This window comes from Pseudoliparis swirei, chromosome 9 (genome assembly GCF_029220125.1).
Source record: "Pseudoliparis swirei isolate HS2019 ecotype Mariana Trench chromosome 9, NWPU_hadal_v1, whole genome shotgun sequence".
Classification (NCBI taxonomy): Eukaryota; Metazoa; Chordata; class Actinopteri; order Perciformes; family Liparidae; genus Pseudoliparis; species Pseudoliparis swirei.
The window spans coordinates 22,934,955-22,957,644 of record NC_079396.1 but is presented as its reverse complement, the minus strand read 5'-3'; the positions used below and the strand labels follow the sequence as shown (position 1 = coordinate 22,957,644).

General features: G+C 40.9%; 3 protein-coding genes and 2 non-coding genes across 10 annotated transcripts; all 5 read right to left on the bottom strand.

Moving 5' to 3' along the window:
• Nucleotides 1–1,134: 1,134 nt before the first annotated feature.
• Nucleotides 1,135–5,843, bottom strand: LOC130199888 (prostaglandin E synthase 3-like). Its single transcript, XM_056423725.1, has 8 exons — nucleotides 5,676–5,843; nucleotides 4,240–4,353; nucleotides 4,046–4,115; nucleotides 3,853–3,951; nucleotides 3,648–3,737; nucleotides 2,423–2,482; nucleotides 2,250–2,277; nucleotides 1,135–2,146 (listed from the first exon to the last, which is right to left on the bottom strand). Coding segments are annotated over exons 1-8 (483 nt in total). The 5' UTR covers nucleotides 5,678–5,843; the 3' UTR covers nucleotides 1,135–2,126.
• A 2,005-nt stretch (nucleotides 5,844–7,848) lies between these two features.
• On the bottom strand, nucleotides 7,849–15,627 carry naca (nascent polypeptide associated complex subunit alpha). Of its 6 annotated transcripts, XM_056424186.1 has the most exons (9): nucleotides 15,567–15,627; nucleotides 14,978–15,052; nucleotides 11,801–11,971; nucleotides 9,281–9,366; nucleotides 8,958–9,035; nucleotides 8,722–8,868; nucleotides 8,444–8,572; nucleotides 8,223–8,345; nucleotides 7,849–7,970 (listed from the first exon to the last, which is right to left on the bottom strand). In XM_056424186.1, the coding sequence occupies exons 2-9, from the start codon at nucleotides 15,045–15,047 to the stop codon at nucleotides 7,956–7,958; spliced, it is 819 nt and encodes a 272-aa protein (XP_056280161.1). In that variant the 5' UTR covers nucleotides 15,048–15,052; nucleotides 15,567–15,627; the 3' UTR covers nucleotides 7,849–7,955. The 6 variants fall into 6 exon arrangements, with proteins under 6 accessions (XP_056280161.1, XP_056280162.1, XP_056280157.1 ...); XM_056424187.1 differs by lacking the exon at nucleotides 11,801–11,971 and having other exon boundaries at nucleotides 15,567–15,609; XM_056424182.1 differs by lacking the exons at nucleotides 11,801–11,971; nucleotides 14,978–15,052; nucleotides 15,567–15,627 and adding exons at nucleotides 9,914–10,883; nucleotides 10,914–11,793.
• Nucleotides 8,044–8,117, bottom strand: LOC130200215 (small nucleolar RNA SNORD59). Its single transcript, XR_008832956.1, has one exon. It is a non-coding gene; the product is annotated as a small nucleolar RNA SNORD59 (small nucleolar RNA).
• LOC130200207 (small nucleolar RNA SNORD59) lies at nucleotides 9,125–9,198 on the bottom strand. Its single transcript, XR_008832949.1, has one exon. It is a non-coding gene; the product is annotated as a small nucleolar RNA SNORD59 (small nucleolar RNA).
• Nucleotides 15,628–18,764: 3,137 nt separating the features above from the next.
• prim1 (DNA primase subunit 1) lies at nucleotides 18,765–22,632 on the bottom strand. The gene is made up of 13 exons (XM_056424192.1): nucleotides 22,434–22,632; nucleotides 22,045–22,202; nucleotides 21,845–21,951; nucleotides 21,686–21,759; nucleotides 21,441–21,577; nucleotides 20,732–20,790; nucleotides 20,476–20,585; nucleotides 20,270–20,361; nucleotides 20,024–20,156; nucleotides 19,856–19,925; nucleotides 19,652–19,764; nucleotides 19,091–19,189; nucleotides 18,765–19,004 (listed from the first exon to the last, which is right to left on the bottom strand). The coding sequence occupies exons 1-13, from the start codon at nucleotides 22,540–22,542 to the stop codon at nucleotides 18,985–18,987; spliced, it is 1,281 nt and encodes a 426-aa protein (XP_056280167.1). The 5' UTR covers nucleotides 22,543–22,632; the 3' UTR covers nucleotides 18,765–18,984.
• Between the last annotated feature and the right edge of the window lie 58 nt (nucleotides 22,633–22,690).

The window sequence follows — 22,690 nt, the reverse complement described above, 5'->3', positions numbered from 1 at the left end:
TATAGTAATAGTATATGTATTGTTATTTATAATAATAATAATGGCCAGAATCACGAATAGTAATAGTATTTGTATTGTTATTTATAATGACCAGAATCCCATATATGTATTATTATTTATAATAAAAACAATGACCAGTCACATATACTAGTATGTGCTATTTATAATATTGACCCTACATTACGTTTTGCTATTACTAGAGTATCCACTGTTTAATGTGTCTATATTAAAGTAAAATAAACAGGAGTATCCCCTGTCCATTTTTATAATTTTATGTTATTCCATTACTATTATTGGTTCATTAATGTAAGCACTCCTTTAACGCGGTGCGTATGTGTATAAGATAATACAGATTTGTATGAAAAATATTGTGCCAGTTTAATCAAATATTACAACAGGAACAAGAGGATAAGGAAAAAATACAAGAACAAGAAATATGAACATATATGAATAGAGTAATATGTATTAAGTGTACAAGAGGTAATACTGACACCAGTATGAAATAGAATAATAGAGCAAGCGTAAGGTAATTATAGTAAAACATTCCACGAACAAAACAAAAGTAAACTGCAATATAGAATTAATATCAATAATTGAGGTGGAGTAAAGAGTCAAATCTGAATTGTTGGGAAGAAATGTTCAGCAACATGAAATTTATTTGAATACCTGTAGGTAGCCTACAATACCTCAGTACCGGTATTTGATAAGGTGTACATATTTAATCACTTTCCACCGTATCATTGTCCATTACTACAAATGGTTAATAGTCAATGCTAATACGAGTTTGAATTTGTCAAATCTAGGCTTTTATTTTAATGTGCTGCAGGGTGAAAACAGGAAACTAGTATTGCAAATTATATTCACCTTCTCGGAAATGACTGAGGAAATCAGGCCCGCAGAGGAAGTATGCTAATGTCATGGGCCGATGAGCTTGGAGGTTTCTGGGTCCTAGCACCGATATAGATAGCTACACAAAATTGTAATATACTATATTACAAGTCGCACTAGTTTTTATTATGTAATGTCTAAAAAAAAGTGTTTAGCCATCAAACTGACAATTTACCAATTTCAAAATCCAGCTAAATGTAATAAAATATATATATCATTTAAGGGAAAAAAGAAAAGAGATTTAGAATGATTCTTAAAGTTTATTAGAAAGATGTAGACAATAAAAAAAAGAATTTCCACTGTAATTGAACAAAATGTTTCTCCTCATACACTTTATTGACAGTGCAAATATAATTTGGTCATTACACGTCGCCGTATCGGTCCGACACGCCCTCGTTGAGAAGGGAGGATCATTCTAAATGAACAAACGGAAATATCCTGGAGAAAAGCAACACAACACTTGACTCTGAGGCCCAATTAAGATCCAAGCCTCGTTATCAGCTGCAAAAACATTTCACCATGCTTCTGCAGTGGAAAGATGTGTGCGATGTTAGGTTGGTATGGAAAGTGGAACTGTTAAGATACTAAATGTATTCAGATAACCAAAGTAGGTGACAAACTGGGAAGATGATTTCAGAATATTCAAATTTTTCAAACATTAAACAAGTAAAGGGAAACATGTAAGCTGGACAGTTAAGCCACGGGAACAAAAAACTGGCTTCCTGGCTATCTAATTTACGGCAAATGGAAGGCTTTAGAGGAACCCAATCAAAAAAATAGACCTAATTCGTATGATGAACAACGCTAGTCTTTAAATCAAGAGAAACTACACTGGTCGACGTAAAACCACAACATTGGGAATGGGTGGGCCTAATCATTTCAAACTACAATTAATTCGGAAAAAAATTGTAAATCTGTTATCACATATTGCTCAGTTGAGGATGACTACACAGCTTTTCCAACAAAAAAATGTGTGCTTACTTGTAATATTGAACAGTAAAACAAGATGCCCAAAAGGTGCAGTACAGCAAATGGAAGTGGAGATAGCTGCTCTGTACAATACCATGCATATCAACCTTCAGTGTACTGATCGGTCAAAGTTTGGAGCTGAGGCTATGGATTTAAATATGGCTACCGACTCGTATGTACAGTTGTTTGTCACTGCCTTCAGTTTCAAGATATACATTTGTTATGATTCCTCTTGCCCTCTGTTCTTCCATTTGTTTCTTTCCAGTCTTCTATTCCAAATCTGGCATTTCTGAAAGTAAAGTGGAGCAGAAATAACATTAAACCTCACATCCCAATACCCTTTTAAAACCCTCATTTACAGATGTGTTGTTACATTGTCTTATAATGCTTACTCTCGTCATCGCTATCGGCAGAGTCATCCTAAAAAAAGGATGAAAAAGAGATTAGGGAGAACAATATTCAATCATGTAATAATAAAGACAGAAGATTTGTGATACGTTTTTATTTCTAATTAGAAGCTTAACGCTTAGAAATAAAGTTTTAAAAAAAGAAGAAAGTTTCTTACTTCTTCTGGACCGCCGTCTAGTTCAGCCAGGTCATCCTCACCTCCCATGTTGTTCATGATCTGCAATATTAAACAATTAATTATAAGTACTTACTAGGCAAACGCAACAACTCTGAAAGACATCAAGCTGAGCAGTCAAACTGAGAAATAAAACTGTTTTCCTACTTTAAAGACAAACTGGCACACAGAATGATTCAGTTACAAAAAGTTAGTTCTTTCTCCCTGTACCAATCACCGTATCTATATTATTGGCCATTAACGAACAACTTAACAGTCTTTGTTTTTTGTAATTATTATTTGGGGGTGGGGGGGATTTAATATCAAATCCTATATATTAAAATTCCATTAACATCGTTTATCAATTCTTTTAAGCGTACTCTTTGGTACGTGTAGTTTTTGGGTGGTAAGCGATGCCGAGTATTAATAAGTTCTGATGTTATGGTCTTTTCTCTGTACTTTAACATTTTGTTGTTGTTTATTATTATGTCAGCGGATCAGAGGCCACGGTGGAGAAAGGCCAAGTCATATTAATAAAGTAGTAAAACCATATTTCAATCTAATCTGTCCGGCTCATTCATCCATCACCGGTATAATTTACCAGCTACTACAGAGAGCTATTTGGCTAAAAGCCACTTGCTACAATCAAAGCTAAAACAAAAGCCGTCTGTATGCACTTAAACTTCTTTGGCCTCGTGGCTTTGAATTCTTGTGAAATTTTATGTGGCGGTTGAGACGAAACATTCTTTGCTCCCTCTACCAGCGGTTCCTGCACGCAGTTAATCTCATTACCAGAGTGAGGAGGACAGGAAGAATTACAGACACTACTTCAATGCTTTTAAACATGACTCAGTAGTGTGACGTCGCGATATATGATTTTATAATTCAATGACATTTATTTTTCAGTCAAATATTTGAGTTTATAGTTCCTGTTGAAAACAATTTTATTGCTAAAAAAAAAAAAAAAAAAGTAGTTAATTTGAAATTAAAAAAATTTATAGTCCTGCTTGGAATTTATTATTTGGAAAAAATATTTTTTAAAGGTAATTAATTAATAATGAAAAATAATTGATGATAATATTGACGAAGAACCAAAACGATAAAGAGTATTGACGAGTAGTCTTGATCAAATCCTAAAGATACGCAGCCATCTTAAATGAGTCAAATATTGACCCCTTTAACGGATTAGCAATGACGTCACTCATACGGATCGACGCATCGTGCTTACATTTGAGAATTGATCGAAGTTCCCAATCTCCTCATCGGAGTCATCCTCCCAGTCTCTCCAGTTGTTGAAGTCAACACTGAGCCAACTCAGCTGTGAAAACACAAAATGGTGTCCTCTCATTTATGTTGTGCATAATTAATTGTACCGTTAACGGTTAGCATTACAAATGTTTGAAACACGCCGTCCTTTGCATTCAATAACTCACCTTAGCCTTCTCTTTCGTTAGCCTCGGCCACGGCTTCCCTGGCTGTGCTTTTCTTATATAGACCAACACTGAGCGATCTGTGCGTTTATGTTTGGACTCCTTTGTTGAGGTGGAAAGAAAATACAAGTTTGCCGTCAGTTTCAGTCCCCACTTTGCACAACGCCATCTTACATTAGCGTCGAAACAAACTTACATTTGCGTCAATGGCTTCAAAAAGATCCATTTCGTTCTCATGTTTGACACTGTCAGTTCCTCCAAGACAACTGTGGGATTTAAATAATCGACACCCAACTCAATCAAAAACTCAGGTACTAGCGACAAGAGATTCATGGTTAAAATACAACTTCAGCAATTTACTACAAACCAATGTGAAAAAAAAAAACATACCTGAAAACAAACTTTGTTTTCTCAAAAATGGCTTTAACATCTTTGCTGTCTGCTACACAGAACTCAATGAAAACAGAGTCCCGTCTATCGTACCACTTGGCCGTTGCTGGTTGCCTGTGAAGAAACAGAGGCCGATTATAAATCACAAAACTCACAATCGCTTAAGAGTTTTAAAACACCAGGTGAAGATGAAAAGGCCCAACCTTTATTATTTATTGTACAACAGAACCGCTCATCAGACCGACAACATAAAACATTCATAAAACAGGTCGTAGGTAATGGCGACAGGTGGGTAAGCCGTAAGGCAGCAAAAAGTCTGCGTCTCGGGTTGCCACACAGCATCCAGTTACACAATGCACTCCTGGAGCATAACCCTCACAGGTAAAACATCTGTGCATGCTTAAAAACATGAAAAGTTATATTAATAGTCGTGTCCTACACGCCGTCGTAATGTTTTTCTCCATCTTAAAAGCTGCAAAAAGTTACAATCATACTAGATGCACACTGGGTGGGACTAATGTCCCAGGTTAATTATTCCTTTATTCGCGAGGCTTCATTAAAATAAAGCGCAGATCAATCCAACTTTAGAGGAGAAGTAAGAAGAGAAGAATCTTGAATGAATTTATCATGTTTTACCCCCTTGAACACAAACCGTGCCAAATGGATGCGTGACATGTTGGCCTGCATACCATCTTCGATGAACGACAGTCCTTCTAGCACATTCAGTCACATGTCAGTGGTTGCATCAATCGATAAGGACTCACCAACTTCAGTTAATATTTAATTTATGTGAACCATTATTTAAAAGCAGAGGGATGTTTTATTCTTTTGTTTCCAGACACAATATTGCTCTTGGCGTTACAACCTGACAAAATCATGAGCCCAAATCCTCTTACACACACACACTCGCGAGAAGCAGACGAGCGCGTGAAAGCTAGCTTTAAACGTTATAATTATTTAATGTTTTATAGTTGAATAAAAAACACACGATGCACATTTTGTAACGCCTATTAAAAAACTACATATAATCACGGACTCCTCACACACACACACGAGTGCTAATCTAACGATAGCATGAAAGTGCGAAGTCGTTGAACGAACGCAGCTAGCCGAGCTAACAACGCGTTAGTTGAGCCATGCGGTGACCCGAGCTATCGGCACAACGCAGCAGTTTTTTCAGCGAATGTTCTTGACGATAGTCTCCTATAATACTCGCGAAAAGGCGCATTGTGCGTTTTTGTTCTCCGTCTAGGAGGTTCTGGCGAGGTATGGTTATCTTATAACCCACCGAGGAAAGGCCAACCTCCCGCCTTTGCGAAAAAACGCATGTTGTCACACGGCTAACGTTCGCTAGCTCGCGGAGAGCAGGCGGTGCTATCGCGCTTTCCCTCCATCGCTGCGCTCGCGTCCACTCCGATTCACTCCCCACAACTTACATGTCTCGATGCGAAGTGAGCTTCTTTCCTTGCGCAGGTGAAAAACAAGTCTCGAGGAGAGAACCTTTCAACGTTTGCACAAAAAAATTCGAGGATCACTGCCCACGAACAACCAACGCAAACGCCTATAAGCCTGTGGACTCCACTCCGGATCTTCTTGCGTATCTCGGGGCTGAGAATGTCGGCACTGACGCAGGTGGAGCGTAAGTGGACGTTTCTAGAGCGTTCAGCCACAGCTGTGTGCGGGTGACGCGAGAGGAGCGTAGCGTCGGATGTGGGGACGAATCTAATGGGGGGTTTGCTTCAGTTTGATCGCCTCAAATAACCTGAAACATTAATAATTAATAACGTAGAGAAGAAAATACACTTAAAGGGAAATATAGGGAGGCAAGTACGCGATCTCCGTTAAGAATAACCTTTTAAAAAAACATATATACACAGTGTATATATATGACAATATATATATATATGTGTGGATATTGTATATATATGTTTGTGTGTATATATATGTATAAATATATATATATATATACATATATAATAAAATATATGTACATACATATATATATATATACAGAGAGAGACACACACACACACACATATATATATATATACATAAAAGCCACATTTAGCTCCAGAATATTTCCAAAAATAATCATTTGGTCATTTAAATTAACTTTCATAGATGCTGATATCAACACACATTTATATATGTTCGGTGCCAATTAACTAATTTATCAATCAAATCATTTCTATCCAGTCATTTTAAAACCATTAACCGTTTAAAACAAACAACAAAAGAATAATCAACCATTGCTAATATAAACTAACCATTTCAATCGACTAATAAGTGATTGAATGATCATGAAGATGACTATAAAGATCATTTTATAAAGTGAGATTCAATGAGTGAAGTTAGAAATGTTCTGGTTCATGAATGGAATTCCTACAGCCTCCCTCTATTTCTGTTGCCCTCAAATGGTAAATAGACCTACTAAACACCCTTTAAGACAGGGGTGCTCAATACGTCGATCGCGATCGACCAGTCACTTTATAAGTAGCTCGCATGCTGAAAAAGTGTGAGCACCCCTGCTTTAAGACATAGAATACTGTGCTTGAAGTAGTCATTTTAGTCATTTCCTACAAGGGTGCATTATAAGGGTTTCATTCTGGACTAAGATTGGAGGACAGATACATTCACCTTCAACAGATGGATGTGAACGGTTCAGTGCAAGTGTCCAATATACAAGTGGGTATAGAACAAGAAAAACACATTAGAGTGAAGGAGACTTCAAAATGTGTCCCTACATTTCCAAATGTATGACAATTATATTGTCCGTCGATCATCACCTGAGGGAATTGAGCCTTAGTATTTGACACAAGGGATTTAGTGTTGCTGCCTTGTTTCATCATAATTAACATAAACTAAGTGGTTCTCAGGGGTGGTGTAATAAACTAATTCTGCTCATATACCAACAAGGTTGTTTACATTTAGTATTTCTCACCTAAATGCATCGTGTGGTCAAGCAAACATTAAAGCATGTACCTTTCTCACGAAAAAGTAGTTTTAATCCAGCGTTGATTATATCCTTGTCTTTCAGCTTTCTTACGTCTTCATTGGTACATTGCTGCGTATGTTGAGCAGTGGAGTGGTACACCACCATTGGCACCATGCGTGTTGTCTTCATGTGTGAGATAAATACGACAGGCACCAACAAAAAGCTCTCTGAGGCATTAGATAAACATGTCAAATTTGTACTCAAATTAAGTATTTTTAAAAATGCCAATATACCTTTACATTTAGCTGGAAGCTGTAGTTACCAATTACTTTTCAGATCAGAATAACATGAAATACAAAACATTGAGAAATAACTTGTGGTTCATATTGCCTTAGCTTTATTGGCTTGTGACCTCATTCAAACAAAAACCTTTAATCACATCTTCCATATAAATACTTTAACTAAATCCAGATGGGCCAAATTGTTATAAATGTCAACTAGAAATTTGTGGGACGCATTATGAACTTGCGTCTGTCCAATGCAATGTTGGGATTGGTCCAACTCCGTGAACCATGAATAGTCATTTGTGAGAAAAGAAAACTTATGAATTTATATAGAAAACAAAAATCACAATCACTCATGCAACCAGAAGACAATAACGTGCGAAACATAACAATTTTTTCAATTTATCATCCACAACTTTATTTCCATCTTGGGTATAAATTGTATAAATGAGCTTAAATCAGCAACCTTTCTTTAACCCTTTGTTTCCGGGGCTCCGTTACATTGTCAACTCCTGCAAAAAGGAACAAAAATGTATTTATTATCATACACGTCAACTAGTTCTGTCCCACAATATAAAGAGATACTCTTCTCAGGACAGAAATGTTGGCTTCAGGATACTCAGAAGAACGAAAGTCACTGTGTTAATCATCACTGAAGAGTTCTCTATGCACGTTTACAGAGATCATCGAAAGCCATTTAAATGGCTTTTTGAATAACGACTCAGTCATTTTACCACCATTCAAAACGTTTTTTGAAGTCTTACCATAATAGCATTGACAATGTCGTTGTTGTTGTTTTTCAGGGCGCGTACAGCCTTCGCTCGCGACACGTTGGCTTGTGACATAACGAGTTCGATGTCCTTGACCTCAACTCCGGTCTCATCCACCTATAAAAATGACACGGGCAATAATTTGTTACATGTTAAACCAAAAAGTGTGTATATGTGTATGAATTCATCTTCCCTTGAATAAAACGGCATCTTACCTCTTCTTCTTCGCTTTCCTCCTGTACTGTTGGCGTCTGTGTGTTTTCCTGGATGTTTGATACAGCTTCTCCCTGTACCTTGAATTTTTCTGCGGCAGCCAGCTGGGCTTGCTGGGAAAGATCTTCGATCTAGAGAACACACGAGTAAAAAGAGATATTAAGACTACATTATATGGAAAAACATTTGCAGCAAAGAGCTTTAAAGGATAGGACGAGAGCAATAATCGCTACAAGGGATGAAGACTAAAAGGTGGCTAGTATCGATGTTGGCTCCACACCTTAGCTTCACCGAAGACGATGTATGTGTCTGATGCAGGACTCTTGTAGACGTCTGGTTTGGTGATTACAAACAAGATGTTCTTTGACTTGCGAATGGTGACCCTGGTGACCCCCGTTACCTGCCTGAGACCAAGCTTTGACATTGCCTGCAAGAAACACAAGTCATTTTACAAATGTGGACATTTTGACAAGTTTTTACAAATGACTACTGAAACACACCAAGATCCCTCATTACCTTTCGTGCTTTCTTTTCACTACGGCTCTGTTTGGCTTTGCTGACCGGCTCCTCGTCGATTTCAGCAGCAGCGGCAAGCTGCATGAGACAGAAGATTCATCCATATGTTATGTCAACAAAGTAAATCACTTGAGCTTGATGTTATGCGAGTCATTGTAAAAACATCCTCTTCTCAGGACAGAAAGGTTGGCTTCAGGATACTCAGAAGAACGAAAGTCACTGTGTTAATCATCATCGAAGAGTAAAAGGACAAACCCCGTTGTTTTCGGTTTAGGATCATGTCAAAAGCAGACACGATATTCAAGACGAGGCTGTACTCTCACCTGAGCTTGCTGCGTCTGTGTCTGTGCCGAATCCTGTTCCTCCAGATCGGGGACGGAGTCATCGCTGTCAGATTCAGTACCGGAGCCTTAAAAAAAAAGAAAAATTGTCACAACATGCCAACTATTACACAAATGTATACTCTAGTCATAAAATATACTGCCTTAATCCTGGGGAATGAAAGCAAGCAGTTTAATAGTGTTTCAAAACAAGATACATTTTTACCTAGGATGACCATACACCCACCTAACATATTGAAAATTCAAAATGTAAATCTCCAATAACTTTCAACTTTGTTGCAAAAGGGCCACTGTGATTTCCACCATTTAACTAACAAATAGTAACTGTCCCTCCGATCAAATATCACATTCAACACACCGATACTAGACATCTTCATAGAGAAAATAAAGGCTTTTAGACATCCTATGATCTCACACATGAAACGGCACAAAATCGCAGACAGTATGCGACGCAAATATCTCCAAGAACAGAATCCTCCATGTCAACAACTAAGTAGCATCTTTGAGAAAAGAATATGTAAAAGTAAAAAACAAAGAACCGCATATCTGAGCAGTAGCCAGAATGCAGAGGCAGTTGGAAAAACAGATGGCACAAAGAGAGAAAGAAGAAAATACCCTTGTCGTTCTTGATCACAGGCTCCACCTTGACCGGGGTTTTAGCAGGTGAAGGGGCAGGTTTGGGTGATGAGATGGGTTCAGAAGGAGTCTTACCAATTACCGCATCCTCAGTATTAACATGGGTAGGTTTAGCAACTGCCTCAGCAAATGTGAGTTTATGGGGAACTGGGGCAGAAACAGCAGGCTCGACTGTAGTGGGTTTTAAGGGAGCAGATAAAGAGTCTGCTATGGTTTGGGAAGGCTTTGCAACCTCAGCAGGTGCCACCTTAACCTCAGCCAATGCAGCCTTAGTTACTGGCTTAGTACAAATCACAGGGGCCTTAGTGGCAGTTGGTTTTGCCCCAGCGGCTGGCTTAGCAGCCTCAACGGGAGCTGACTTGGGCTTGGCGACCTCAACGGGAGCGGGCATGGCGGCCTCAACGGGAGCTGGCTTGGGCTTGGCGACCTCAACGGGAGCTGGCTTGGCGACCTCAACGGGAGCGGACTTGGGCTTGGCGACCTCAACGGGAGCGGGCTTGGCGACCTCAACGGGAGCGGGCTTGGCGACCTCAACGGGAGCGGACTTGGCCAGCTCAACGGGAGCGGACTTGGGCTTGGCGACCTCAACGGGAGCGGACTTGGCGACCTCAACGGGAGCTGGCTTGGCGACCTCAACGGGAGCTGGCTTGGCGACCTCAACAGGAGCTGGCTTGGGCTTGGCGACCTCAACGGGCGCGGACTTGGGCTTGGCGACCTCAACGGGAGCTGGCTTGGCGACCTCAACGGGAGCGGGCTTGGCGACCTCAACGGGAGCGGACTTGGGCTTGGCGACCTCAACGGAAGCTGGCTTGGCGACCTCAACGGGAGCTGGCTTGGGCTTGGCGACCTCAACGGGAGCTGGCTTGGCGACCTCAACGGGAGCGGGCTTGGGCTTGGCGACCTCAACGGGAGCGGACTTGGCGACCTCAACGGAAGCTGGCTTGGCGACCTCAACGGGAGCTGGCTTGGGCTTGGCGACCTCAACGGGAGCTGGCTTGGCGACCTCAACGGGAGCGGGCTTGGCGACCTCAACGGGAGCGGACTTGGGCTTGGCGACCTCAACGGGAGCTGGCTTGGGCTTGGCGACCTCAGCGGGAGCTGGCTTGGGTTTAGCGGCCTCAACGGGAACAGGCGTGGCGGACTCAACAGGAACGGCCTTGGCAGCCTTAACGTGAGCGGGTTTAGCCTCATCAGCCTCAATGGGATCGATTTTGCTTGAGGTCTGCTGCTGAACAGCCTCAATTTTGGCTGGGGCTGCCTTAGGCGCTTCGATGAGAGCTGGTTTAACAGCCTCAACAGCTGCAGTTGAGGCTTCAGCAACCAATTTAATATTAGTCTTGGGTTTGGTTGCTACCTTAGTAACCTCTACAGAGGGCACAGGTTCTGGCATTTGAATTGGCTTCTCAGGTGGGATAAGTGGAGGGAGATCATCATCAGCAGCTGCAATAACAGCAGCAGATTTAGATGAAACAGTCTTGAACTCAACTGATGTGGGGGGACTAGATGCAAGAGTATCTAAAAATGAAACTGGAGCTGCTACAGCAGGTGTTGATGTCACTTTAAAAGCAGCTGGGGCTGCAACCTGCTTTACAGCAGCTGCTGAGGGTTTGTTTGGCTCAACTGGAGCAGGTTTAGCATCACCTACAGTTTTCTTGGAGTTAGCCTCTACTGGTTTAGTTGCTGGTGTCACTTTGCACTCCACAGGGGAAGGAACCGGCACAAATGCCTCTGCTTTCTTAGCTTTTCCTTGTTTGCCAGCCTTGACAATTTTGGGGGTAAAGCGAGTAGCCTGATTAGCAGATGAGCTGCCAGGTGAGGTAGCTAGGGGAGATGGCACTGGTGACAGGGGGGTAGCAGAAGTAGTACATTTTGGTGAGGTAGGAGAGGAGGAAGAGGCAGACATAGAGGAACGTTTTCTTCTGCCAGGGACAGCCTTTGGGGCAGAAGAACCCTGTGCACCCTTGGCATCTTTGCCTTTGGGCTTTGCCGGGCCTGAAGCCGCCTTAGGTTTCTGGGAGGAATCTAGGGCAGGTGTAGCTGAATAGGAAGAAAAAAAAAGCAATCTTTCAAGTTTTTTTTTTCAACGGGAAGTCTTCCTCATGCGGGTTAGATGATCACAAATCACGCAATCTCTTTCCTTCGGGTTAGGAAAACGACATACCTGTACTTTAGCAAAATGCAACTCACAATGCAGCCCACACTTCTTAGTTCCCAAATTGAAACCAAATTCTGTATTTAGTCAGGATGCAATTAGGAATAATGGGAAAATTATATGTGCAACTCAAAATCACATCACGATGATGCATAAACCCACCTGCTAGTCTACCACTGAACGAACAGATGCTTCAAAGTAGAACTGACCGACAATTCAATATTTCATGTAAAAAAGATTTCCATCAAAACGGATACAAATAAAAAAGGCCAGCATATATACACACATCACTTAAGTTGCAGAGGAAAAAAGATCTAAATAGGCCAAACGACAAAAATCATAAGGAATCGGTCTCTTTTCCCCACTTATTTTACCAACGGGGCAAAAATATGCCTAAAGGTGCACTCATAGGATTGAGTCAAAAAGTAAGGAGGGGAGTGCTTGCTTATCAGGACAAACCAACCTGACAGGCGGCAAGTGGAATGAGGTGGGCCTTCACGTTTGGAGGACTCCTTAGACTGAATGGCCTTGGAGAGAAGCGTTACAGCTTCTTTATCAAGATCTTCATTTTGAGTGGCCACGGTGACATTCACTTCACAAGGCAATGCTTTAGCTGCGTCCAGCAAAAGATTCCTCGACACTGGGGCATCAGCTGCCTTCACATCTTCACCATTTGCAATGACCTCTTCAGGGGCGGATGTTTTTGGATCACAAGGTATTTCTTCTGCCACGGCACTAGCCTCGCCTTCGGGGACTTTTGCATCAACAGAAATCTGCTCCACGTCTTGGCAGGCCGATATTTCAGCAGCAACAACAGACTCCTGACTTTCTACCTCTACAGTTGGAGCTGTGGCATGTGGCTCTTCTGAAGAAAGAATGGGAGTATCAGCCAAAGGCACAAACTCTTCATGAACTGGAAGGTCAGCTGAAGCCCCTGCTGGATCAGCAGTCGTCTCCGGATTTGGGACAGGTGTTGCCGCCAACCCGGTCTCGGCGCAAGCGGCCATTTCTTGAGTCGCAGCAGCTACACCGTTTACTTGATCAGCAGGAGTCGGACCACTAGATTCTTCTGGGGAGGTTTCGGGAGGATTCTGCAGTTCTCCGTTGCTGTGAGCATTGCTCACATGGATGGCCATCTCAGGAGGAGCAGAAGAATTCAATTCTCCTATAGCCGATTAAGGAAAACCAACAGGAGTAACAGGGGGAAGGGCAATGACAATTGTTTTGAGACCAATTCAAAGTCATCAGGAATGCACCACGAAGTGAGAAAGAAATTGTGCTCCACATGTGGACAGAAACGAGGAGTTTGTGAATAAAGTAAGGCGTGTTATTGGCTATTGGTTGGCCAAAGTATAAAAAGGGAGGCGTTAGGTGCAGTGAAGAAAATAATCCCGCATCCCAAGCCCATGCAGTGTCCATGTGACAAACACCAGAAGATCTATGCATAACTTTGCATGAAAATAAGCTATGCATTTACTAGAGCCTTGAATTGATTAGGCAGCACAGCACGTGTTCATCATTGTAATGATCCAAAGCAAAGTCCATGGAGCCAGTACTGAACATCCCAAATTACTTTTCAATTTATTTCAAAGGCCTTTTATTCAAAGATAAGAGCATTATAGTTTGCATTTTGTGAAAAGAGGGCGAGAAAAAAACAATCTCTATGAATTAATGACCATCGCATTATTTTATTCTGAGAAATGTCCAGTCGTGACCAACCAGGGTTAAAGGGCTATTAAATGATGGCCAAAATTATGATTATAATTATTTTGACTTGACGCAGGGAGCACTATTTCTTCCCACAGGGAGAGAGGGCGCAGCAGGGTCCAGCAAGGTCCAGACGAGAGGTACTGTAAAGCTCACAGAGGTGAAACAGTCAACATCGCAGGCGATCGTGCTCATTTAATTGTGGGAAGACAAAATCGATTAGATTAACTGCGCAGGCCTAAATTGAAGCCGAATCAGTATTTTACCTATCCATTGCCATTTAGGACACGATTATTACGCCGTTCTCTCAAACGTCATCTGAATGGCACTGGAGTATTGTGTTGCAATGGAGTTTGTGTTTCCAAACAATGATGTGATGTTAAGTCCACGTTTCCAACACTAGACAAAGAAAAATATATAAAAGTAAATGAAATTTGAGAATTATGGGTAAATTGTTACAGTTTCTAACATGATACTCAAAACACATCCAGGATAACAGATCTAAACTAACACTAACAAGTCCATTGATCACTTTTTTCACCAGATATTTTATTTTGGTCATAAAAGATTCACAATATTCAGACGACTTTCAAATGATGTCCAACATTAGAAATGTACGTTTTGATGCTATCTTAATACAACAAGAAATAACTTCATTCCCTAAAAATACACATCGAGTTTATTTGAATAGCTCAAAGGAAATAGGCAACTTTTAATCTATGCAAAGTGTGTTGACAGCATTTTTGTGCACAGGGAAGACAATAAACACAGACACACAACACCATGCATTGTGTGCTAAATCCAGTTGTCAGTGCAAGTCACCACACACCATTGTGAGTTTGTGTAAATAAAAAGAGGGGTCCTGGATTACTCTTTTCAACACAGAGCCAAACAATACCACCACTGCAGTTCCCTCAGTGGGTAAACCGTTACAAATATCTCAACACATGGCTGTGTGACAGTGAAAATAACCGTCACCTGTTCTATCAGCTCAGTGTCCAGCCAGGCAGTCAACGCCATGAAGCAAATAACTGTCCCATCATGCACTATTGCTCCTCTACTCAACAAATAACCTTCCGCAGATGGCCATTCGTTGAACATTTCACTCGTTTGAGATCCAGGACCACCTGTTCTATTTATTTGCATATTACATGCATGTTTATGAGAAGTGTAAATATACGAACCGGTCTCTACTTGAGGCTGCTGCATCTCCTGCTCAGTAACAGGGACCGTTTCTGTGGCTTCACCGGGCATGGTTCCTGGGGATGAAAACAGTTTATTAGCAAAATACAAATATTTTTAAAGTAATAGTTAGTGGTGTAAAAACAAACGTGGCGGATTACCGACGTTAGCTCATTCATAATAGACTCGCAGTTAGAGCAGGTGACTGAGCCCATGCTTTTGCTAGGTCCGTCTAGCTCACGTTAGGCAAATGCTTTCAACCATTTTTTGACGCCCGGGGGACGCTAACGACAAGTAACGCAGACTACCGTCATGTTTTATTATCACACACTTAAACCCTCACACCAACGTCCACACAGCCCACTGGGGCCCTGAGTGCCTGCTGGTAAAGTGGAAGTCATGTTCCCCCATTTTGAGCAGGTAATCAAGAGGGACAACGGGACGTATATCGGTGGCCCAAGGGACGAAAGAGAACACATATCTGCGCCGGCCCGATGAAACTACTTTACTTTAACGCGTGAAACGAATAATACGGACGGGGATGTATGAAAAACGGGTGGATGATGTCGGATTATTCGCGGAGGCACTTACCGACTCAGGACGCTATATCCAAGATGGCTGTGAGAGAGAACTCCTGACCTCCGTTTCACAGTAATATCCGGTTTAGAGTGGATGTTTCTACTTCCGGGTTATTTAAAAGACACCAAGCAGTCTTCTTTTTTACATATAAATTATTATTACATCGACATACGGTAGTGCTCAAGACGTTAGCTTCTTGATAAAAATGTTTTGACTAAACTACAGTACTACATTACATTAGTATTTGTACTTTGTATTTGCTTATTTTATGGTACTTTATACTTCTACTACGAATGTCTGTCAAACCAACTGCCATCTGTTACTAGAAAACAGGTGATGGTTGGTTCGAGTAAACGCATTAATACAACAATGTAACCACACCACTGCAAGTAAAGTAAAAATATTCTGAAGTACAGAATGCAAAATGTACCTTTCATCGCAATGGAATCGGTTGATAAAGTATCTATCTATCTATATCTATCTAGAGGTCATTTCAACTCATTTATATACTGTACATAGCGTTGGGGAGACAAGTCTACAGTGCATCCGGAAAGTATTCACAGCGCATCACTTTTTCCACATTTTGTTATGTTACAGCCTTATTCCAAAATGGATTAAATTCATTATTTTCCTCAACATTCTACACACAACAACCCATAATGACAAAGTGAAAACTGTTTTTTGCAAATTTTTGCAAATCTGTTAAAAATAAAGAACGAAAACATAACATGTACATAAGTATTCACAGCCTTTGCCATGACACTCAACATTTAGCTCAGGTGCATCCTGTTTCCACTGATCATCCTTGAGATGTTTGATTGGAGTCCACCTGTGCTAAATTCAGTTGATTGAGAAAGGCACACACCTGTCTATATAAGGTATCACAGTTGACAGTGCATATCAGAGCATAAACCAAGCCATGAAGTTCAAGGAATTATCTATAGACCTCCGAGACAGAATTGTATCGAGGCACAGATCTGGCGAAGGGTACAGAAAGATTTCTGCAGCATTAAAAGTCCCAATGAGCACAGTGGCCTCCGTCATCCGGAAATGGAAGAAGTTTGGAACCACCAGGACTCTTCCTAGAGTTGGCCGCCCAGTCAGACTGAGCGATCGGGGGAGAAGGGCTTTAGTCAGGGAGGTGACCAGGAACCCGATGGTCACTCTGACAGAGCTCCAGCGTTCTATGAAGAGAGGAGAACCTTCCAGAAGGACAACCATCTCTGCAGCACTCCACAAATCAGGCCTGTTTGGTAGAGTGGCCAGACGGAAGCCACTCCTCAGTAAAAAGCACATGACAGCCCGCCTAGAGTTTGCAAAAAAGCACCTGAAGGACTCTCAGACCATGAGAAACAAAATTCTCTGGTCTGATGAAACAAAGATTGAACTCTTTGGCCTGAATGCCAAGCGTCATGTCTGGAGGAAACCAGGCACTGCTCATCACCTGGCCAATACCATCCCTACAGTGAAGCACGGTGGTGGCAGCATCATGCTGTGGGGATGTTTTTCAGCGGGAGGAACTGGGAGACTAGTCAGGATTGAGGGAAAGATGAATGCAGCAATGTACGGAGACATCCTCGATGAAATCATGCTCCAAAGCGCTCTGGACCTCAGACTGGGGTGACGGTTCATCTTCCAACAGGACAACGACCCGAAGCACACAGCCAAGATAACACAGGAGTGGCTTCGGGACAACTCTGTGAATGTCCTTGAGTGGCCCAGCCAGTGCCCTGACTTGAACCCGATTGAACATCTCTGGAGAGATCTGAAAATGGCTGTGCACCGACACTCCCCATCCAACCTGTTGGAACTTGAGAGGTTCTGCAAAGAAGAATGGGAGAAACTGCCCAGAAATAGGTGTGCCACGCTTGTGGAATCATACCCAAGAAGACTTGAGGCTGTAATTGCTGCCAAAGGTGCTTCAACAAAGTATTGAGCAAAGGCTGTGAATACTTATGTACATGTTATGTTTTTGTTCTTTATTTTTAATAAATGTGCAAAAAACAGTTTTCACTTTGTCATTATGGGTTGTTGTGTGTAGAATGTTGAGGAAAATAATGAATTTAATCCATTTTGGAATAAGGCTGTAACATAACAAAATGTGGAAAAAATGAAGCGCTGTGAATACTTTCCGGATGCACTGTATTCATTGCCTTACATATGTAAAGCCTGTATCTTGAAATAACTATTTCCTTATTATAGAAAGTGTACACAAATAAATGTGCTTAGTAATATTGCAGCACAAGAGATCAAGAGATAGATAGATATATAGATACTTTATTCATCCACAGGGGGTAATTTGTTTGAAGCAGCAGCAGCATGCATGTTTACAATATATACATTAAATAAAATAATAAAGCATGGCAGGACATATTACATTTAATAATTTAAATAAAGGAAATAAGTGTATCAAAGTGTATATTAAGTGAAAGTGGTGCAACATTTATTGATGGTGTTCAATTTGAGGATCTGGCCAGAGGAATGTTCTCCTGTATCTGCCCTTGTGCCTGTGATAATACAGAACACTCATGAGTTGAAGTTTAATCAGATGCCAATAATAAAAACAAAAACACATTCAGGGTGGGAATACGAGACATAACGCTTCACACTGTCCCGTGTGTCACATGAGGCAAAAATGTAACAAAACCTCTAATGTGGTTAGTATTTACAGAATAGTTTAAATTTACAATCGACAAAACCTGGATGACTGCAGTTGTGAAGGAGCAAATTAATCCCACAAAATCTGGGGAGCTTTAACCCTGATTTCCCACCCACATTTTTATCAGTGAAAAATGTACACATTTAACCCTCCTGTTACCTTTATATTTACTGACATATTTTACCCTTGGGGTCAATTTGACCCCAGCAATTAAAACCTCCAGAAAATTATTAGAATTAATATTGTTTCCCAAGTTTAAGTGTGAGGTACTTTATGTTTGTTTGTTGACTACCTAAATAGCCCTTTAAATATATAAAAAAGTTGATATTTCTCGTTTGACAGTGAAAAACAGCCTGGGGTCAAATTGACCCGAAAGAACACCGACATTAAACATTGAATGGGGTCAAATTGACCCTAAGGTAACAGGAGGGTTAAAAAAAATGTTTTATCAATCGGTCAAACTAACCTAGCTGCTTGCTATGCCTTCTAAAACTAAATCTGCTAAATATCTTCTGGTCATATTAAAAGTAAATTCAATACAAGACTTTGAAAAAGTTGAAATATCAAGTTTATTTTCACAAATGACTGTACAATAGAAAAATAACAGACAAACAACATTACACTGGTATCGTGGAAGGACAATCCTTGAGTAAGGAGACATTTTTATATAAATGCATCAGTCTTATATGTATAATTCCCACATATCAGATTAAGTCATGGGGAGCTATTAACAAGTGGTCTTCTGCATAGCTTCTTTGTTGTTGATCCAGTTCAGAAGTCTTTCTGAAGATCTAAAACCAAAACAAAAAAACATTACATGAAAGAACTTGAAAAAAGTCGCTCTGACCTCATTTCACCCACTTCGAATAATACATACCACTTTTTTTGAGAAGTTCTCCTTTCCACGAGCGAGCCATCCCATCCAGAAACTGATCAAAGTATTTCACATACTTCGCCAGGCTCGTTCTTTTGTAATCTGGCCAGAAAAGGACAATCAGCGAGCCGAAACATTCTTCAATTCAAAGTCAAAGTTTAAAGTCAGCTTGGTAACTTCTTCCATTTGTGCAAACATACAGAAGATCTGAAAGTACGTTTCTCTCTTGTCCAACTTAACATTTATTGCAGTAATTAAAGTAATAAACTGCATACCAGCTAACAACAACAACAACAATTTGACAACATATAAATTAAGAACTATAAAAAACGCTATGTCTGTACTATAGCAGCAGTCAGACATGGAGTTTTAGTAGCTCAGATGATTTAAAATAAACAAAAAAATCCCTGGGTTCACATCATCCTGTTTTTAATATCAAAGAACATGTAATTGAGGTTCATCATGTCAGTTGATCTATCACATTGGCTTCGTTTTGAGACCTTGTGTTGACTTATTTATAAACTCCTCTGTGACGCACTGAGCCTTTAGATGTCTGAATCTCACCTCTGATCTTTCGTTTCTCGGCCGCGTCCTTTTCGTTTTCCTTCTCCTTGGCGTCCTCTGACTTCTCTTCCTCTTCGCCCGTCTTGGGTCGATCCAGCTCCTCACAGATCTGACTGGAAACGAGAAAAAACAAACGGGTAATAACATCAGCTCTGACGAATATATCAAAATAGATTCATGAGAGAACGTCAAATTACCGCTCACCTGATTGTGGGCACAGCAAAAGGATCAAACGTTTCTAATTCTTTAAGGTCCATGGGAACAGAAATGCGCCCTGGCCCGAGATCAAGAGAGAGAGAGCAGTCACGGTGAGACCGTCTGCGGTGCATTCAACACGCCGTGTTGATTAAGTCCCGTTACATTGATGCTCACCGGTTTTGGGATGGACACTGAAGGGACTCTTCAGCAAATGGTTCACCCCTTTACTGACGTTGACGTCGAGCCGCGGGTAACAATACTGCAGCATGATCTCTTTCTCAAAGTGGAGGCTCTTTTTGGAAGTGCTCTGGGGGAAGGGAGATCGTGTCATCATGAAGCTTCTCGCTGTAATATTATTTTCTTTAAAATCAATTCAGGGTTAAATAACTGTCGCCATGTGATGCAAACAGAACCACGAACCCGTTTCCTTATGGCTTGATCCATCACCAGTTTCCACCGGTTCTCTGGTTTCTTCTCGTTCTGGAAGTCCTGCTGTAATTCTTTTCTCACATGTAAACGCTGGAGTTAAGGTCAAGACCAGTTAGATGAAGAGATCACGTATTTCAGTTCTCATACATCAGAATTATTTTTCTCCCTCTCTCTGCCCATGAGCTAAAAAAGGATATCTTCAGGCATCAGCGCCAACACTTTGTCTACAGATTCCTTGCGGCCCAGTATGTCCTGATCCTGTAGCGCGTACCGGGGAAAGTATTGCTCCACAAACACCAAAGACTCTCTGTTGAGATCACAGGTACAAGACTCTCAAAGCCCTTGAATACGTAAGATTTGTCCGAGGCAACAAACCCAGAGACAGTCGTTACATTTAGAGAAACGTCTACAGCTTCAAAACTGACCTCCACCGAAAGAGGATCGGATTCTCACCTGATAGAAGGATGAATTGGATCTGTGAGCACAACTTTCTTCACCGTCTCATCACCTCCCTGTGAAACAGCAGTGAATAGAAGAAAAAGAATGCACTCATGGTTATTGAAAAGAGAAGGAAAAAAATTAATAAACGAAAAATCTGACATAACTTGGATAATAGCTTTTTTTTTTATATTGTGGTCATGCTTATAGGGATTCACTAACCCTTATTTTTATTATCGATTAATCTGATCAGATTATTAAAATATGATAGAATCGTATTGTATGGAAATCTTATAGTTATCATCATAGACAAATACATTGTTTAAATGAATGATAACAAGCACATACTGAGTCAGATTTCTCTGAAAATGTGTTAATTTTGCACTAAAGTTCTTTATTAAAGTTTAAAATGTTCAGTACTTTTCATTTGTCAAGTATCACACAAGTATACAAAACCGTGTAGTTATTTCATATAATTATTTATTGAATTCCAAAAAAAATATTATATATATATTGCAGTTTCTTTGTTTTTAACTACCATTTTCTGTAACTTATCAGTCACCATTCATGCCAATTTATCTGAAATAAGTTGGTCAATTTATTGCTTGGGCTCTATTTGAGCTGAGAGAAATGCACTGAAACACACAATGCTGAATACAGAACTCTGCTGCTAATACATACATCTGTTCTAATCTTGTCTATAAAAAAGGTAAAATACTGTTACCTTAACCAGGCTGAGGTATTCTGCAACTGCAGAGCGTGCCGTTACCGAGAGCTTCCTGGCAGCTTCATCACACACCCAGCAATGCACTCCTCTCCTGCCAGAATAAACCCACAGCAGCTGCTGGAAACCAAAGTCATCTAGAAAAATACACAAATTAAAATAAATGAGGAAAAAAAAGTGTTCGTTGTGAATACGGCAGAAAATCAGAAGATAACACAAAGTGTATGGCAAACAAACAAACAAACCTCGAAGAGCTCTGTCTAGGACGCGGATGGCGATGGTCATCAGGGTCCAACACTTGCAGCAGATGTCTGCAGCACTAAAATGAGAGTTTACGTTAGCTCAGTGATGTGACCGTCAAGAGATCCTAAAATTCAACTCAATAAACCACTCGATTAATTCACCTGCAGCAGCTTCTGACATCATCGTAGTCCGTCATGTCGATGTCAAACACCAGCTCCTTCTCCAGGGCTTGGAAGGTCCCCGACTTCACGGTGTTGTGTTGATTGGGCTGTGGGCGGCAAACAGGTGTAGCTTTATCCATGATATATATCTGTGATGACACACACTCACACTATGTGAAAGCAGATGCATGCAGTCTCACCCTGTGACTGTAAATGGCTCCTATGTCAATCTTGTAAGGGCTTATCTTCTGCATTTCCTTCTCCAGCTCGGTCTGCGTGCTGAACGACTGGTAGCGGACGTAGATGTCATCTTTGAGTGTGAAGGAGAACTCTCGATTCTGAAAGTAGTTCTTCTGCACTGAGGTTATAGAAAAAAACAGTATATATATATACCATATATATATTAGTCCCCGTATGTGAGTAATAGTATAGTAGTAATAATAGAGGAACAAGCGAGACAGTATAGTTCCATGTTTCCAACATAAGCAACAGCTAAATCTCAGATACAAAACACTGGTTAAGGCTGCAGTGTTTTAACCTGCTAATCTTACTTTAGCTTGCACGCGCCCTGTCGCAACAGCACACTCACCTCCTCCGTAGTTCAGCCAGCGGTAGAACTGGGAGAAGGGGAACAGCCGTCGGTAGTACAGCGGTAATAAGTCCGGCAAACAGGCCGAGTCATAATTTGCGGATGACATTTTCTGACAAAATAGGACCGTTATTCTACGTTGAAGTGCCAACAATAAGCGAGCTTTCTCCCGCTGCGGGCTGACGGTTCCGTGTGTTGTTTGACGCCGAGCGTCGCGCGGGAAACTCTCTCAAGCGGAGGCGATGAACCAATGAAAA